The sequence below is a fragment of the Mchenga conophoros genome, linkage group LG12 (genome assembly GCF_057382185.1).
Source record: "Mchenga conophoros isolate Kocher_MC1m ecotype Shallow Benthic linkage group LG12, M_conophoros_male_GT1.1, whole genome shotgun sequence".
Classification (NCBI taxonomy): domain Eukaryota; kingdom Metazoa; phylum Chordata; class Actinopteri; order Cichliformes; family Cichlidae; genus Mchenga; species Mchenga conophoros.
This window is the reverse complement of record NC_140537.1, coordinates 18751506-18769135: the sequence shown is the minus strand read 5'-3', so window position 1 is coordinate 18769135 and position 17630 is coordinate 18751506. Positions and strand designations below refer to the sequence as shown.

General features: G+C 41.7%; 2 protein-coding genes across 2 annotated transcripts; both read left to right on the top strand.

Annotated features, from left to right (window-relative positions):
- Positions 1-1112: 1112 nt before the first annotated feature.
- Positions 1113-10251, top strand: LOC146562426 (arrestin domain-containing protein 3-like). The gene is made up of 7 exons (XM_085294154.1): positions 1113-1559; positions 3700-3741; positions 4507-4567; positions 6305-6455; positions 7699-7795; positions 7875-8131; positions 9533-10251. Exons 1-7 carry the CDS (start codon positions 1298-1300, stop codon positions 9800-9802), a joined length of 1140 nt encoding a protein of 379 aa, XP_085150280.1. The 5' UTR covers positions 1113-1297; the 3' UTR covers positions 9803-10251.
- Positions 10252-11170: 919 nt separating this feature from the next.
- On the top strand, positions 11171-14386 carry LOC146562425 (arrestin domain-containing protein 3-like). The gene is made up of 6 exons (XM_085293121.1): positions 11171-11489; positions 11580-11640; positions 11728-11875; positions 11989-12079; positions 12912-13171; positions 13592-14386. The coding sequence occupies exons 1-6, from the start codon at positions 11231-11233 to the stop codon at positions 13838-13840; spliced, it is 1068 nt and encodes a 355-aa protein (XP_085149247.1). The 5' UTR covers positions 11171-11230; the 3' UTR covers positions 13841-14386.
- Positions 14387-17630: the final 3244 nt, after the last annotated feature.

The following is a 17630-nucleotide window of genomic DNA, read 5'->3' as shown; positions in this document are numbered from 1 at the left end:
GCACAAACTTCAAATCACGTACAAACTCCGAAGCACGTACAAACTCCGAAGCACGTAAAAACTCAGATGCACATAAAAACTCAAAACACGTACAAAAGACAACAGAAGTGCTCCAGGATGCTGGGTGCAGTGTTGAGCTTTTGTTACCTAGTGGCTACACAAGCCAGCAAGTACCAACGACCGGATTTGGTGTGTGGTAGTAACAGGTAAATGAACATTGTTTTTAAATTATTTGAATATATATGAGTGCCTGTGTATAAATACACAAACAATACACATATGCTTTCATGCTTTCAATTGTGTAATTTAAGTGATCTAGTAGCTCTGCTTTGGAAGTTCAGTTCATGCTAGAAATGTGTTTTGGAGTTTGTACGTGTTTTGTCTCTAGGGGCCACCGCATATATTTATATATAAACATATATAAATAAAACCACTTTTTCTTACGTTAGTAATTCCTTTTGTGCATAATTTTATATTATTGTTAACAATAAATAAATTAAAGCAACAAAACAACCTGAAGAGCCGGTTCGGAGCCGAGAGACCCGGCTCTTTGTAGTGAGCCAAACCGAAAGAGCCGGGTCTCTAAAAAGAGCCGGAAATCCCATCACTACTGGTCAAACTTAAGCTCTCCTTAGTATGGCTGGCTCTGTTTCTCCAACAGCGCACTTACAGGCAGCAGCTGCCCCGCCCTCTCGCTCAGTCGCTTAGTGCCTGAGCTCGGATCATACCAATATCAGGGGGGATTCACGCACAGTCGTAAATTCCCACAGTGTGCACTATGTGCTTCGAATATTGTGTGTACTTTTTGTTTTATACAGTTGTCAGCCAGGCATCTAACTATGAAAAAATTACACTCCAAAAGACCCCCACCTTCTGACAAAACAACCCGGGCTTAAGCCCAGTAAGCCACCCTCACGCTCCGCCCCTGCATATATATATATATATATATATATATATATATATATATATTCTCCAATATAAGAAAAAAATGCAAACAATAGCAAACTTATTCATTGCAGGTCTGGATAGGCTCCTCCTGACCCATTGGACCCCTGGGCAGTCAGTCCCACTTTCCCCCACACTGCTACTAGTCCCCTGCATGTCACTGTGTGTCACCATATAAGTGACTAATTGGGTGCACGCATTATTGGATAAATGAAATCAGAGATACAGCGGAAGGCGAAGCCGCGGTAATGTAAGACCTCCTTCAGGATCGGGACACACCTACCGCATATCTCAGTCTGTCGGTTGTTACTCTGGTGTCCTTGGAACGTTTCCTAGTGCGCTACTACAAATTATGCTGTCCACAATCAAGAGATTAGAAGTAATCTATAACTCTATCAATGACAGCAACACTTTTACTAATGGTGATGTCATTTATGGGGAAGTCAGGCTGGAAGCGGAGAAAGACTTCCAGATAGAGTCCCTGCTCATTAAATTCAAAGGGAAAGCTGAGGTTTTGTGGACCGAGAGGCACGGACAAACCACGCATGTATACCACGCCAAAGACAAATACTTCAGCGTTAGAAGTTACTTCATCCGAGACAAAAACAGCAAAAGTAAGTTTGCTTTTCATTCTGCGCTGCGTGCACGGAGGAGCCTGCTTAAGTTAGAAAAAAACAAACAAAAAACTAAAAAGAACAACCAAAAACTAAATTATTTGTGTTCAGTTTATAGTTTTAAAGAATTTAGCAAACAAATAAATTCAGCTTAAGGACTAAAGTCAACGCAGTGGAAGGAAATGTTAGCATCAGGCGTTGTTTATGTTGGGTGAGCGGAGGGGGAGACTAATTCCTGCTGCACAACAACTGCTCAACCGCCGATCTCTTATGCTGCTGCTCTGTGGCTTCAGCCTAATCTAAATCTGCTTGAACTACTGAACATTTTGAAAGTTATTTTCTGTGTAATGCTGGGCTTACACTTAGGGTTGCCAACTCCCTGAAAAATAAATAAGGGACACCTCGTGGCCAGGGCCGGGCGACCCAGTTGTCTTCACCCTTCCCAGTGTGGTGAATTTTCTAGCTCTTTTTTTGTGTGTGAAATTATTTTTTTAACCATTTGACTTGAATTTGATTTAAGTAGATGTTTATTCTTTGTGATATGAACACATGTGAAACAAATGATCATTTAGCCATTTATTTTTAGCTCAAAATGACAACATTAACACAATAAAACAGGTCTCCTTCTTAAACAGAAGCCTGTCATGCTTAACTTTTGAGAATATAAGTAAATCTTTCTTTAAAAGAACTCTGTCCTGCTTAACTTAAAATAATAGAAAACAATAGAAAGAAAAACATTCTTGTAACAGTGCACATTTAGTACATTTAGTACAATTGGCTTCAGCTGAGGTATTATTTCAGCTTTTCTAATGCTAATCAGCTGCTCCTGTTTGTAAACCCGCTTGTTCCCATGATTACGCATCTTAACTCATCATCATTATTCATCTATGTATTACTTTTATGTATTAGTCATCTATTTGTAATCATCTATCCTTGCAGTTGTTTCTTACACAAAATAAATTATATTATCACACTTCTGGCCACATAGCGCTGATATTCACTGCACATGCCCATATTAACTTTTTCCAGCCAGGTGTTTTCCTTTTCCCATTCTTCCCTTTCTCTGAGGGGAACAAACATTGCTGCTCTAACGCTGGGCTCACACTGTGCGGTTTTAGGCCCATTTTGAGCCGATTTTTGAGTGATCTTCATCGTGCATCGTGTAGTATACGTGGGGTAACGAGAAGCGATTAACACCTCACGACCAGCTCCCGATCATCAATCGCTCGTGAGGGTCTCATCACAGCCGCTCACACTGCTCGCGCGCAAACACGTAAACGTTGGTGTAAAAGATGGAGCAGCATGGCTGTGCAGCGTGTGATCTGGACACAAGCGATGGAGGCACAACTTGTAGAACTTTTCAAAGCTCATCCGAGCCTTTTCGATGTGGCATCACAAAATTATCACGACCACAACAACCGTGAAAATAGTTGGATCTACACTGCTGCTCAATCACAGCTGCCTGATCAATGTTTTTCATTTGCAATTTAGCAAAGTTGATGGCGGTGGTGTGTCTGTGTGAGTGAAAGACAGAGAGGGAGAGCGAGCGACAGAATTTCTGTTATAACCTTCATTTTATGGAGGCACAGTGTGAGCACTCAGGTCGCATCAGAGCATCGGGCGGTATAGTGTGAGACCCTGCATCGTGACCTATGAACTTCTAACCCCTGCGAGTCAATCGTACAGTTTGAGCAGGAGCTGAATCGCGCGACTGAAAAAATCGCACAGTGTAAGCCCAGCATAACATGCAGCAAAGTTTCTTCCTGTAGAAATGAATTTTCAGCCCATCGCTGCTGTTCGTCAGTGATTATACCAGTCAGAACACATATACAACTAAAGCACCAGATCACCAGTTTTTACATGGATTCTGTACTAACAGTGAAAATATGATTAATCAAATCGAAGTAAAAGATTAGAGTTAAAATGATGATTCAGAGCATGATTTGCCTGCATTTCTCAGTGTAAACTTCTAAATTGAGAGTTTTAGTTTTAGACATTTTAATCCATCTCTTACTATATAACTCAAGAAATTAACAGACACTCAGAGATTACAATCATGATTTTCAGGTTTTTGCCCAGCCTAAAATAACACAGTAAGGTTGACAGATTGCGTTGCTTTCTGCTTGATTTTTCTCTTCAGAGGACGACAGACAGACACTAGTGACCGACAACTTACAAACATGTGAGTATTTGACCGTCCTCTCTCAGCCTGTAGTGGTGCTTGATTGTGTTTTTACTGAAATATATTTGTGTGCTGTCTGTGTTTGAGCTTTTATTTCATTCAGCTATAGCTTGAGTCACTTGTTGAATGCTGAGACTGCACGTCCGGTGTTGTGTTCACGCTGTCAGTCTGTCACTTTTACACCTTCTGTTGTGTCATCTTCTGCAAAGCTGGATTAAATAACTCTGGCAGATGTCAGGCTGTCTGTTCATTGAAACATGGGCAAACTCTTTGTGCTAAATAAACTCCAGTTAATATGAAAAATAAATGGCCATATCTTTATCTGGTATATAATTGTAATATTTTCAACACACTGAAACTTCATGTCTTGTCATTGTGGCTCGTAAATGCAATCCTGCTGCAGGATTACACTTAGAGTCGCAGTGTAGTGAGAGCCAGAGTGCTTTTTAATCACTGATGTCTAATTACAAGCATAAAAAACCCTAAACACATTAGCTAAGTGATGCAAACATGCGTTTTTGTTCCCTCAGACATCCGTTGAGCTTGAGGAGTTTTTTGTTCTTTTCCAGCTCTTGTGTTTGTAATCCCTAAATATTTGACTTAAACAGGAAGCCAAATCAAACTCACCCCAGCATCCCTTTACAACGGCCTGCTTCGTAATTGTAGGAGTTGTAACTTAAACACACATCTGAACAATTCTTCTTAAATTTGTATTTATCTTTTACATTTTTTTTTACTATTTGTTTTTTTTTCTTTTTTTTTTAGACAGCAGCGTTGTTGCCCCAGGAATCCATGTCTACCCATTCAGCTTTCAGTTCCCCTTCCAGTAAGAAACATTTCTTTAAATGGTTGCAGTGTTAGTAAGAACAAACAGACAACCTCGTGTTTTGTTACTGCTGTGGTTCCAGAAAAGTAAGTGAACACACTGAGGTTGTGTATACATTAAAGCAACATTGTCAAAGGAGCTTGCAAAGAAAAGCGTCTGGACTTCTTTAAGTTGCTTGAAGACGTTTCACCTCTCATCCGAGAAGCTTCTTCAGTTCTAAGGTCAAATGGTGGAGAGTCCCAGATATAAACCTAGTGGGAGTGACCCCCCACAGAGGGACAAAAGGACCCCCTGATGATCCTCTAATCGCCTGGGCCAAGGTGGGAAACTGGGCGTGGGTCCCAATCAGCCAGAGTTTCGGGTGTGTTCATTTTGAAACCTGGCCCCACCTTATCATGTGAATTCCTGAGGTCAGATGGCCCAGGATGTGAGTGGGCGTTAAGGCGTCTGGGAAGGGATCTCAAAACTGGATTATAGATGGCAGAGAGTTGGTGTCGTAAACCCCCGCCTCTGTTCAAAGATGGTCGCTCACAGTGGACATAGATGGCTTCTTTCACTCCTCTTTCAAACCATCTGTCCTCTCTGTCCAAAATGTGAACATTGGCATCCTCGAAAGAGTGTCCTTTATCCTTAAGATGCAGATGGACTGCTGAGTCTTGTCCTGTGGAGGTGGCTCTTCTGTGTTGTGCCATGCGCTTGTGAAGTGGCTGTTTGGTCTCTCTAATGTAGAGGTCTGAGCATTCCTCGCTGCACTGTACAGCATACACCACATTGTTAAGTTTGTGTTTTGGCGTTTTGTCTTTCGGGTGAACCAGTTTCTGTCTGAGCGTGTTGCTGGGTCTGAAATGCACCGGGATGTCATGCTTGGAGAAAACTCTCCTGAGTTTCTCTGATACACCGGCTACATAGGGGATGACAATGTTGTTGCGTCTGTCCTTCTTATCCTCCCTCGCTGGTGTCTGGTCTTCTTTTCTGTGCCTCTTTGCTGACTTTAGGGGGTCCAGGGGGTCCTTTTGTCCCTCTGTGGGGGGTCACTCCCACTAGGTTTATATCTGGGACTCTCCACCATTTGACCTTAGAACTGAAGAAGCTTCTCAGATGAGAGGTGAAACGTCTTCAAGCAACTTAAAGAAGTCCAGACGCTTTTCTTTGCAAGCTCCTTTGACTACGATGACCTGGATGACTGAGAACCTTCACAGACATTAAAGCAACATTAATATACTGAAGTTTTAGATACGTACATGTATGAATGTGGGCAGATAACCACCAGTAATTTTATCATTAATTGATTCGTGACTTGGTGAATGTATCAAGTCTGAATTCTGAGCTTGAGTTGATTCAGATATTTGAACACTCACGGGTCCATAACTCCCTAAACATTCACGGCACAGCTGTAAATCCAAGGATTCGCCTGATTTCACCGCCAGCTGGAATGTCGCTGGCAGTGCATAAAGGGAGTGTTCTAAAACATGTAAAAAGTGTCAGCATAGCATTAGCTTGAGCCAGTTGTGTTTGCAAACTGGAAGAACATCAGAACATATTTTATTTATTTAGTGCTGAAAAACCGTTAATCCCAAAGGGCTTCACTCGTAATTGTTCTGTTTATGGCTGCTGTATTGTTTATTTTGATATAAAACATTTTATTAAGTCATTTAGAAAATGTGAAAAGCTGTGTGTATTTTACAAGAAAGTGATCAACTCATCGCAGTTCTGTGGGCTTTGGTGTTTGTTCAATAGGGATTTACCCTCCTCCTTCAAAGGTGCTGATGGTAAAATTGTGTACTCGCTGGAAGCCGTGCTGAGCAGATCAATGAGGATGAACACGAAACGTTCAACTATGGTCAACTTTGTGTCAACGACAAATGTGAACAGTATATCTTGGTTACAGGTATGTGTGTTATCTCATTTGCAGTCATTCCAACAAAGTTGGCACAACCACAGAACAAACAAACAAAAAACAAGGGGTGAGTGGGCAGCAATAACCTGTTTAGACCTGCTTGGACATGTATTGAGCAACTTGTTTCAGTATTTGCATTCAGAGTGCTCACCTTGTGAAAACACTGGTTTTAAAGGCACCAAACATAGTCTTACTGGAAAGGGCCACTGGCTTAGCTTTGAGATCAATGTGGCTGAAGTCTATTAAAGTTAATATATCTCTGCTTTTGGGAGAATTTAAGTGCATTTGTGCTAGAGCAGGGCGATATGACCAAAAATATTTATCACGATATACATTTGAAAATTTGCAATAACGATAAAACTGACGATATAATTGACACTAGACAAAATACTTTACAACTCCACAACTTTATTAGTGCAAAATAAACAAACAAACATCAATTTATTCTCACTTGAACAAGCAACTGTTTGTTATGTGTTTTAAAGTTATATAAAAATTTAACAGTGCAAATACAAATTCCTTGCTGACAGTTTAACCAAAAGGCATTTCCAGTGGAAACTGGCCGACATATCCTCAGCATAACCGTGTATAATATCCACAAAACCTAAAAAGAGATTATACACAATACAGTAATATTATGTTGAAGCGCAGTACGTATCACTCCGCGAGGCTCCTGCCTACGATAGCCGTAATGCTCCGACAATCCATCAAGCGATGCGGGTTCGTAGCTTAGCAAAGTCGTACTAAAACATTTGACAGATTTTCGAGCGCCGTGTACGACATAAAATCGTTTCGAGGTCAGTAAACACAACCAGAATTCATACATAAGGGGTACTGTCGATTTTCAGAAAAATCAAAGAATTGATTTTAAGTGTGCCGTATTTTCCAAAAAACACAGTAATAACGACGGCCCGCTAGCATGCCCTACCAAAAATAGTGTTTTGTTGAGTATCTGACGGACGAAAGCTAAACCAGTTCCACACCACTGAAGTTGCAGCATTTTTACAAACCAATTCTGGTTCATCCGTTTCATTCAACGATCCGCTTTCACCCTTCTCATTCTGCGTCGGCGCCGTATGCGTATGAAAACAAAGGCACTGCGCATGCGTCTTTTACCCATATTTTATCGCGATATTTAATTTTCTTATCGTTGCCCAACATTATACCGGTATTACCGTGAACAGTATGATATGGCCCAGCCCTAATTTGTGCTACATTCTTGTTTTTCTTTCAGACACCGCTGCATGACTCTAAGGATAAGAAAATGAACATTTTTACCTCAGGAAGTGTAGCCATGGATGTTAATCTTGAAAAAATGGGCTTCCGACAAGGTGAGAGGCCTGCAGGTGATACTGACATGTATTTGTTTAAAGAAAAGGTCAGGTTTGACTTTTCCGCTCGGTATTGCAGGAGAAGGATTAAAAGTTGTGGCCTTCATTAAGAACAGTTCATCTCGTGAGATCAAGCCCAAGTACTGTTTGTACAGAAAGCACAGTTTCTTTGCAAGAGGGAAGAGAAGGGTCCATACTAAAGACCTCTTGAAAGAGGTGGGAGACGCCATCCCTCCATCTGCAGAAGAAGCCGTCACAAGGGTCATCACCATTCCCCGTGACGTGGAGCCCTCGATCCTCAACTGCAACATCATCAAAGCTGAGCACAGACTCAGGGTAAGCAGCTTGAAAAATGTTTGCTGGAAACACCAGTAAATCTTAAAACTGTATTAATCGTTTCAATACAAGTTAGTTATTCCACAATACTGTCCAAAATTATTGATCCACAAAAGGATTTCTTTAAGTAGTCTTCAGAAATAGCTTTTTATTTTTTTATTTTAAGCTCTTCTTTGGAGGTCGGCTTCCTTTTCTTCTGTTCTCCATTAACATGATTCCACACTGCTTTTGTAATGTTGAAGTTCAGGCTCCAGGTAGGCCAATCCATACTAATGGCGTTGTTTGTGATCAAATGAAAAATGAAGCAATCCAATCAGGAAGCCAAGGAGGTACAGGACTTTTTCCTCTTTGTCTTTGTTTGCATCAATATAATCTTGCTTCCCTGTTTAGTTGTGCCTCTCTTCCCGTTTTATTTTGGTTATTATTTCTCTCTGTGTCCTCTGTGGGTTTTACTTCCTTTGTCTCATTATTTGGTTTCAGCTGTACTTCTGCCCTCATCACATTCTGTCTGCCAGTCTGTAACTTGAACTGCTCTATTGTCACACTGGAGATCAGTCACCAGATCAGCTAACAGCCCAGATCTAAGTTGTGCTAACTTAAAATGGTTCAAGAAGGAATGCTCTGTTCCTCGAAAGAAAATGCATTTCATTTTACTTTGGTGAGAACTTGTTTTTTGAAATTCTGTAGTAGAAATGCACACATTAAACAAAAAGGAAAAAAGATACTTTCTAGATAGAATGTAAATTTAAATGGAAAACTGGTTCTTTTGCTACGCTTTCCCCCCATCAATGTTGATGTGATCAGAAAAAATAAGCAAGATGGTATGAATGTTGTGAGCAATAGCGCAGCAGAGCGCTATTTGAAGCTCTCTGTCGGTTCTTTATTTTATGCAATGAAAGACTTGTGTAAAGCTGCTGAAAGCGTTTGAACACAATTGTCACGCTTTGTTCATTTGTTTGAGGAAAGTGTTTGCTTTGCACGCATGTGAACACAGTATTGTATAGAGCATAGTGGAAAACTGTCGGCACATAGGTTGTCTTTATAGAGCAAAGCTCCAGTGTCTGCCATGGTTTATTGACTCATTTTACTGAAAAGCAATAATGTAAACAAAAGACTTATGTGACATAAGAACCTACTAGTAGTAACTGAGGACAGCAGTTATATTTGTGTTAATGGGTAACATCTGCCGCTCAAAACCAACATAACCTGTGTGAAAGGGTTGAGCTACAAAATGATCAAACTTTTAATTAATACTAAAATAAGCATAAGCTGAGATACATGAAGTCCGTAACCAAAGAAAAGGCTGATAGATTTTACCTGTTGAACATGTTCTTAAAAACAGAGGATTGGTTCAATTCTGCAAATATTGAGTAACTTTAAACAATCTAACGTGTTTTACAGGTGTACCTTGACGTAAAATATGCTTCAGATCCAGAGATCAAGTTTCCTGTAGCCATCCTGCCAGCCTTCCAGGCCTATCCTGCAGTGCCACCACACTATCCCGCTGCTGCTGCTGCTACCCCCTTTGGATTCAACCCGAACCCAAACCCTCCAGTGTGGGGTTTTGAGCCACAACAACCAATAGCAGCTCCCCAACCGTCAGATCCCCCTCCTCCTTATGGAGCATATGCAATGTACCCTCCATTGCCAGATTTTGAGAATAAATCCTAGCAACAGGTCTGACCAGATGTTTTGCCAGGAAATGGTGTGAAAACACCGAGAAGCATACTGTGGTCATTAAGAGCCACTCTAGTGTTCACCAAGCACTTCTGTGGCTATAGACTATACCAAATCCCTATAGTGTGTGTTTAACTGCCTCATATAGGAGTAGCCACTCCTGATTGTTTCTTTTTTATTTAACACTTGATATCTTAAGTGCCTGCGTGTTACAGACAGACGACTGAATAAAAGGGACAAAATGTAAAACATTGCATTTATCACAGGAACAAGTAATGCTGTTTGACTGGTTTGTTTTACACCTAAAAGCCTTTCTGAAAAGTAAAGAGAAAAATATTTTCCATTCACTGGTTAACAACATTACAACATCAAGTTGGTGTTGGGTGGATTAAATCTTTGAAATGAAGTTTTGTATGATAATAAACTTTTTTTAAGGCAATAAACTTCTTTGGTTTTTGGATTTATTTACTTATTTTTGGTTTGTTTTTTGTGGCGTAACACAAAACATGAAGCTGACATAACTAGACATCTTTTACTTTGAGTTAATTGCTTTCAATTTATGGGGCCATCAAAATATTGACTGCAACATTTTTCTTCCTGGTATTTTTTTAGGTTTTGCCAGTGTTTCCAGATTAATTTTGACTATTTAGACAGTTGACAATTTCTGGTAAGATGGGTCATTAACACTAACTTACCTAGCACGTGTTTCCTCAGGAAAAGTTGATACCTTTCTTTTTGTATTATTTCTTAACCTACTGTGAATATTATAGTGATGTTAGTGACAATAACAAAGAAGAATTTTTTTTAATGTTCTTTGTGGAACTTCCCCTAAATTTATGCTATCAAAATATATGAAAAGATGTCTCCTAAGCCTTGGTAATCCCCCCCCCAAAAGGCCCTTTTGTCATCTCTCTGAAAAAGGGGGTCTATTGTTAAGGTTACTTCTCATCACTTCTGCTTAGGATTTCAAAGGGTTAAACATGGCATGTAATGGGCATCAAGTGGAAGATTTACTGTAGGTGTGGTGAAATATATCATGTGATGCAGCCAGCATGTGGCAGTCACACCTACAATAAAAAATAAATAAAGAGAAACAAGGTGGTATTTTTCACTGCCCCAATATGTGGTTGTGAAGAGACCATGCTGGTTATCCAGAGAGTGTGTGTGTCTTGACTGTCTCAAATCATTCATAATGTAATCTCATGTTAAACTCCGTCGAGTTTCCATAGCTGAAAATCTTTTAGTGGTACTGCTTTGAGAGGGTGTGTGATACAAGAAAAACTGGTTTCACCTCAACATTTGCATACTTGAAAGCAGATATAACCGGCAGAGAGTGGCTGCGCTGGGCACAACTGGCTTGAGTTTTCTCTTGGTTTTTGCAACAGATTTTTGTTTTCCCCCACTTTTTGTCATCAATTGAAAATGACCATTAAAAAATTCTCAATCGAATACGATGCCATCAACAGCAAAAACACCTTCACGAATGGAGATATCATTAATGGAAGAATTATTGTGGAGGTGTCTGGTGAAACCAAGATCCAATCGCTGATTTTTAGAGGACAAGGGAGAGCGAAGGTATGCTGGAGTGAGCATTACGGACAAGATCAAACCCACGTTTACTGGGCTACTGAGAAATATTATGACATCAAACAAGATATCTTGAGAGAATCAAGACGCGATGGTGATGTATTGAATTAACACAGTTGCTGACACGTGATACACTGTTCCTTGTTTAACAGACTGTTCAAAACAACACCTACTTCTTTTCCAGGCACTGAAGTCATTGGAAAAGGAAGACACGTGTATCCTTTTTCGTTCAGGATTCCTGATGGGTACCTCTTCTTGTCTTAATCAGAGGTTTAGATTCCCATTCTGCTTCTTTGTGGGTCATTTGAATGTTTTTGTATTGTATTTTACAGAATACTGCCATCAACCTATAAAGGAGCCCATGGAAAAATTGTTCATAAGGTGAAAGCAGAGCTGAAACAATCAATGAAGATTACAAAAAAAACTAAGGCCCACTTCACTTTTGTGTCCAAGACACACATGGGTATTCCTGGACTTCTGGTAAGAAATCATTAATCCTAAAAAGCAACGATTAAATTTCATAACTGATAGTGTTCAGGCAGACGAGATCATTACCTTAAAGCACATTTATAATGTGGGGGTCTGCTTTTTAGGAACCTCAGTATACTTGTAAGGATAAATCTGTTTTGGGCTCTGGAAAGGTTTCAGTAGATGTTCATACCACTCAGATGGGATACATGCAAGGTAATTATCTTTACTTGGCTTACTGCCTTTCAGTATTCAGTTTCTGCCCTCTCCCTTATTTTAATTTTTTATTTTTTGGAAAGTGACTATAAGTTTGGTTGAGTCAAGAGCTTTTTACTCCTTAGACTCCTTCCCTAATGAAGCATCATTTAAAAATACTGCTTTATTTCATCCCAGCTCCCAGCTACTTAAAGTGCTTGTAAACAGGAAACCAGTGTGCATGATTCAGTGAGGGGTGTTTCTGTGGAACTGATCCTTTGATTATTGAAAGGAAGTTATAGCTGATTGAGTACTAAGCTAAAAGTTGTTGTTGTAGTTTTGTTTTTATGAGTACGAACCGAGCTGTATGATGCTGACGTGCTGTTTTTGGCAACATCTAGGGGGGTACATTTGGCAAGCTAAATTATCAACCACTGTACACTAGACTTACAAGGAAGGTAAAGACAAAAAGTTGAAAAGTCCAATAATCATTTAAGATAGAAAAAAGGTTGCATTTGGCGCCTTTTGTGCCAGGAACATTAAGTCATGTAAGAATAAAACTCTCCAGACTCTTTTGTGCCTTATTTTGTGTCATATGAATTTGGAGGAAAATGGCATAATGGCTGTGTTACACTGAGATGGATTTTGTTTTATATAGTTTCATGTTGTTGCTTTTTTGGGAGGATGACTCTTGATGGTATATGCCCAGATAATTTGGCCTCTGGATCACCCGACTTTAGCCAACTGCATAAAAGCATCCTGAACTCCTGTAGAGAGATATTATGTAGATGTCAGGAAATGTCTTTCTATGCTTGGCAGTGATTTATACAGGATAACTTTCTGTACTTTACAGGCGAAGCTCTCGTGGTCACAGTTGAAATCAACAACAACTCGAGTCGCACAGTGAAGCCCAAATTCATACTGTATCAGAAACACAGTTTCTTTGCCCAGGGCCACAGGACAGTTTACACACACGACATCCTTAAGGATAAGGCTGAGGCTGTTGAAGCATCTTCTGGCAGAAAAACCGTGACCAAGGTGATCACCATCCCTGGAGACCTACCCCCCTCCATCTTGAACAGCCACATCATCAACCTGGAGTACAGGCTGAAGGTAAACAACTTGTAGAGCTGTCCTTTTGTTTGTGTACTTGAGTACTGTTTAAGTAATATAACTAATGGTAGGAAGCTTGTCTTTGTTTCTGTATATGCCATTTAAAAGGTTTTATTTGGGCTGCTAGTTGGTTAGTGGCACCTCTTTTCTGTCACAGGTGACTGTAACAAATCATTTTTATGGAAAACTGTTAAACTGCTTTTCTCCTTCCTCATTTTAACGTTCACAAAAGGAAATAAAATAAAGGATGTAAGTACTCAGAGGAACTAATGGAAGAAAACAAAGATTGAGAAGCTTGGATTAAAACGTGAGAGCCCTCTAGTGACAAAACATGGCAACAACAAAGCCCTGCTGAAATCAATAATTCCTGAACAAAAAAATCTTAAACAATTCTGTTTGTGTGTTATTTTGTTTTCACAGGTCCAACTGAATATCAAATGTTCTATTGATCCAAAGCTCAAACTTCCTATAGTTATCATGCCTGTGGTGGTGAAACAACCACATCCTTCTGCTGGCATTGGATTTGACACTTTTAGGAACCCAGAAAAAACATCCTGGGGAACTACACCCCAGCAAACACCACCCCAACTTGCAGATCTTCCACCTCACTACGGAGCACATGCGATGTACCCCACTACCACTCTTGATGATTATAAGACTGCACTTTGAAAATCTCCCTTGAGAGAGAACATTTAAGCCTTAAACACAGACTTGACACAAATGATTGAATACATTCAGAAAAGCAGACTGGTGTGCTGTTAAAGCTACCAAGCACCTATTGTTTGTTCCTTCATACCCCAAACTGTGAAGATGACATCAATTGAGGCAATAAATCAGAAAATGCTGGTTTTCATATTAGCAGTTGTTATCTTCTAACTCCTAACAGATCTTAATTTACTTTCCTATTTAAACTGTAAGATTGTATACATTTAATATCTGTGTAAATAATATATTTACAAGAGTTTGTCAGATTTGTATTGTTGATTGTCATTTATGCTTAGAAATATCTACTCATATATGCTTAGAGTTTTATAATCAATGTCATGTTGGTAGAGGTTTGATCCTTAGTAGTCTGTGGAGACTCTGTGTGCCTCCCAGAGCACTCTGTAGCACAAAGAACTTTGCCTACTTGTGTCTTGCTTTTGCTGTGTAGTAAATTGTCTTGAACGTTCCAGCGAATAGGTTTAAGCTGTGTTACTATATTTTTCTAATAAAACATCATATTTGAAATGCAAAACCAACATCTTGTGTTTGTGGCTGGTGATTCCAGTTTAATGTGAACCCTTATATTCTACTCATCATATGACACATCCTAATGTAATGCTTCTTCTAAAACCTTAGAGTCCATTTGGGCAATTTGGACACGACAACCATTAACTGATGTATAAAAGTATGTGCTCCAAGGTTCACGTTGGGGCCTATGGGGTCAGGAGTAAATTTGATATAGTCACTGTCTTTGGCAAATAAATTCAATTTAACACCATTTACCATTTACTGTTTGTACAGAAAGCACAGTTTCTTTGCAAGAAGAGAAGGGTCCATACTAAAGACCTCTTGAAAGAGGTGGGAGACGCCATCCCTCCATCTGCAGAAGAAACTGTCACAAGGGTCATCACCATTCCCCGTGATGTGGAGCCCTCAATCTTCAACTGCAACATCATCAAAGCTGAGCACAGACTCAGGGTAAGCAGCTTGAAAAATGTTTGCTAGAAACTGCAGTGAGTCTTAAAACTGTATTAGTTGGTTATTCCACCTTACTGTCCAAAATTATAGACTAGGGCTGGGTATCGTCACTGATTTCTAGAATCTATTCGATTCCAATTCACAAGGTCGTGATTCGATTCAATCCACAATTCGATCGATTCAGCATGAATCGGGGAAATTTTGCCTCAGACAGTCAGAAATATTATAATTCTGATCATTTATCAGTACATATCCATATTTTTATATCTATAAAAAGAAATCTGACACTTGTGAAACTTTATCAGAGGTGCAAGCAACAGTAGACTTGTGCGTAAGTGAACGAATAATGCAGAAAACAAACCTTTTTATCGTCCATCCATCCATCCATCCATCCATCCATCCATCCATTTTCTTCCGCTTATCCAGGGCCGGGTCGTGGGGGCAGCAGCCCAAATAGAGAAGCCCAGACCTACCTCTCCCCCAGCCACCTCCTCCAGTTTATCTGGGGGAAGACCAAGGCGTTCCCAGGCCAGCCGAGAGATATAATCTCTCCAGTGTGTCCTGGGTCTGCCCCGGGGGCTCCTCCCGGTGGGACATGCCCGGAAAACCTCGTGCAGGAGGCGCCCAGGGGGCATCCTTGTCATATGCCTGAACCACCTCAACTGGCTCCTTTCGATGTGGAGGAGCAGCGGCTCTACTCTGAGCCCCTCCCGAATGGCCGAACTTCTCACCCTATCTCTAAGGGAGAGGCCAGCCACCCTTCGGAGGAAGTCCATTTCTACCGCTTGTATTCGCGATCTCGTTCTTTCGGTCACTACCCACAGCTCGTGGCCATAGGTGAGGGTAGGGGCGTAGATCGACCAGTAAATTGAGAGCTTTGCTTTTACACTCAGCTCTCTCTTCACCACAACAGACCGGTACAGCGTCCGCATCACTGCAGCTGCTGCACAAATCGTCTGTCGATCTCCCGCTCCCTTCTCCCATCACTCGTGAACAAGACCCCGAGATACTTAAACGCCACTTGGGGCAGGGTCTCGTCCCTGACCCGGAGTGGGCACTCCACCCTTTCCCGGCTGAGGACCATGGTCTCAGATTTGGAGGTGCTGATTCTCATTCCCACCGCTTCACACTCGGCTCCGAACCATTCCAGGGTGAGCTGGAGGCCATCACCTGATGAAGCCAACAGGACCACATCATCTGCAAAAAGCAGAGATGAGATCCTTTGACCACCGAAGTGAAAGCCTTCCGCCACTTAGCTACGCCTAGAAATTTTGTCCATAAAAATTATGAACAGAATCAGTGACAAAGGGCAGCCCTGGCGGAGCCCATCACCCACCAGGAACAAGTCTGACTTATTGCCGGCTATGCGGTCCAAGCTCTTGCAACGGTCGTATAAGAACTGAATGGCCCTTAGCAATGGGCCAGACACCCCATACTCCCGGAGCACCCTCCACAGGACCCTTCGAGGGACACGGTGGAATGCCTTCTACAAGTCCACAAAACACATGTAGACTGGTTGGGCAAACTCCCATGTGCCCTCGAGTATCCTTGAGAGGATAAAGAGCTAGTCCAGTGTTCCACGACCAGGACGGAAACCGCATTGTTCCTCCTGTATCCGAGGTTTGACTAACAGACGGACTCTCCTCTTGAGCACCCTGGCATAGACTTTCCCAGGGAGGCTGAGGAGTGTGATTCCCCTGTAGTTGGAACACACCCTCCAGTACCCTTTCTTAAAGATGGGGACCACCATCCCAGTCTGCCAGTCCAGGGGTACTGCCCCTGATCTCCACGCAACATTGCAGAGACATGTCAACCAAGACAACTCTACAACATCCAGAGCCTTCAGGAACTCGGGGCAGAGCTCATCCACCCCAGGGGCTCTGCCACCAAGGAGTTGTTTAACTGCCTCAGTGACCTCGCCCCCAGAGATTGGCGGGTCATCCCCTTCATCCCCAGACTCTGCCTCCGCCACGGAAGACGTGCCAGTGGGATTGAGGAGGTCCTCAAAGTATTCCTTCGACCGCCGGACAATTTTCTCAGCACTCCACCCGCACTATACACAGTGCAGTCTTTTTCCATGGCCTCTCCGAACTCCTCCCACACCCGAGTTTTTGCTTCTGCCACCACCCGTGCCGCATTCCGCTTGGCCTGTCGGTACCTATCAGCTGCCTCCGGAGTCACACAGGCTAACCAAGCCCGGTAGGACTCCTTCTTCAGCTTGGTGGCACCGCTTACCTCTGGTGTCCTCCATTTGGTTCGCGGATTACCACCATGACAGGCACCAACTACCTTGCGGCTGCAGCTCAGTGCAGCGGCTTCGGCAATGGAAGTGCTGAACATGGTCCATTTGGACTTAATACAGTGGCTTGCAAAAGTATTCGCCCCCCCTTGAACTTTCCCACACTTTCCCACTTTCTTCTTGCCACTCAGTGCACAACTAATAGTTGTCCTATGGTCAGATTCCCCCACCTGAGCTGTAGATCTCTGCAGCTCGTCCAGAGTCACCATGGGCCTCTTGGCTGCATTTCTGATCAGCGCTGTCCTTGTTCGGCCTGTTAGTTTAGGTGGACGGCCTTGTCTTGGTAGGTTTACAGTTGTGCCATACTCCTTCCATTTCTGAATGATCGCTTGAACAATGCTCCGTGGGATGTTCAAGGCTTGGGAAATCTTTTTGTAGCCTAAGCCTGCTTTCAGTTTCTCAATAACTTTATCCCTGACCTGTCTGGTGTGTTCTTTGGACTTCATGGTGTTGTTGCTCCCAATATTCTCTTAGACA

Excerpts from the sequence above, each read along its gene's own strand:
- LOC146562426 (XM_085294154.1), top strand. The coding sequence starts at position 1,298 with ATGCTGTCCACAATCAAGAGATTAGAAGTAATCTATAACTCTATCAAT. Across the intron at positions 4,568-6,304 it reads AGCTTTCAGTTCCCCTTCCA|GGATTTACCCTCCTCCTTCA; the intron begins GTAAGAAACATT and ends TTTGTTCAATAG. Across the intron at positions 6,456-7,698 it reads ACAGTATATCTTGGTTACAG|ACACCGCTGCATGACTCTAA; the intron begins GTATGTGTGTTA and ends TTTTTCTTTCAG.
- LOC146562425 (XM_085293121.1), top strand. The coding sequence starts at position 11,231 with ATGACCATTAAAAAATTCTCAATCGAATACGATGCCATCAACAGCAAA. Across the intron at positions 11,490-11,579 it reads GAGAGAATCAAGACGCGATG|GCACTGAAGTCATTGGAAAA; the intron begins GTGATGTATTGA and ends CTTCTTTTCCAG. Across the intron at positions 12,080-12,911 it reads TCAGATGGGATACATGCAAG|GCGAAGCTCTCGTGGTCACA; the intron begins GTAATTATCTTT and ends TGTACTTTACAG.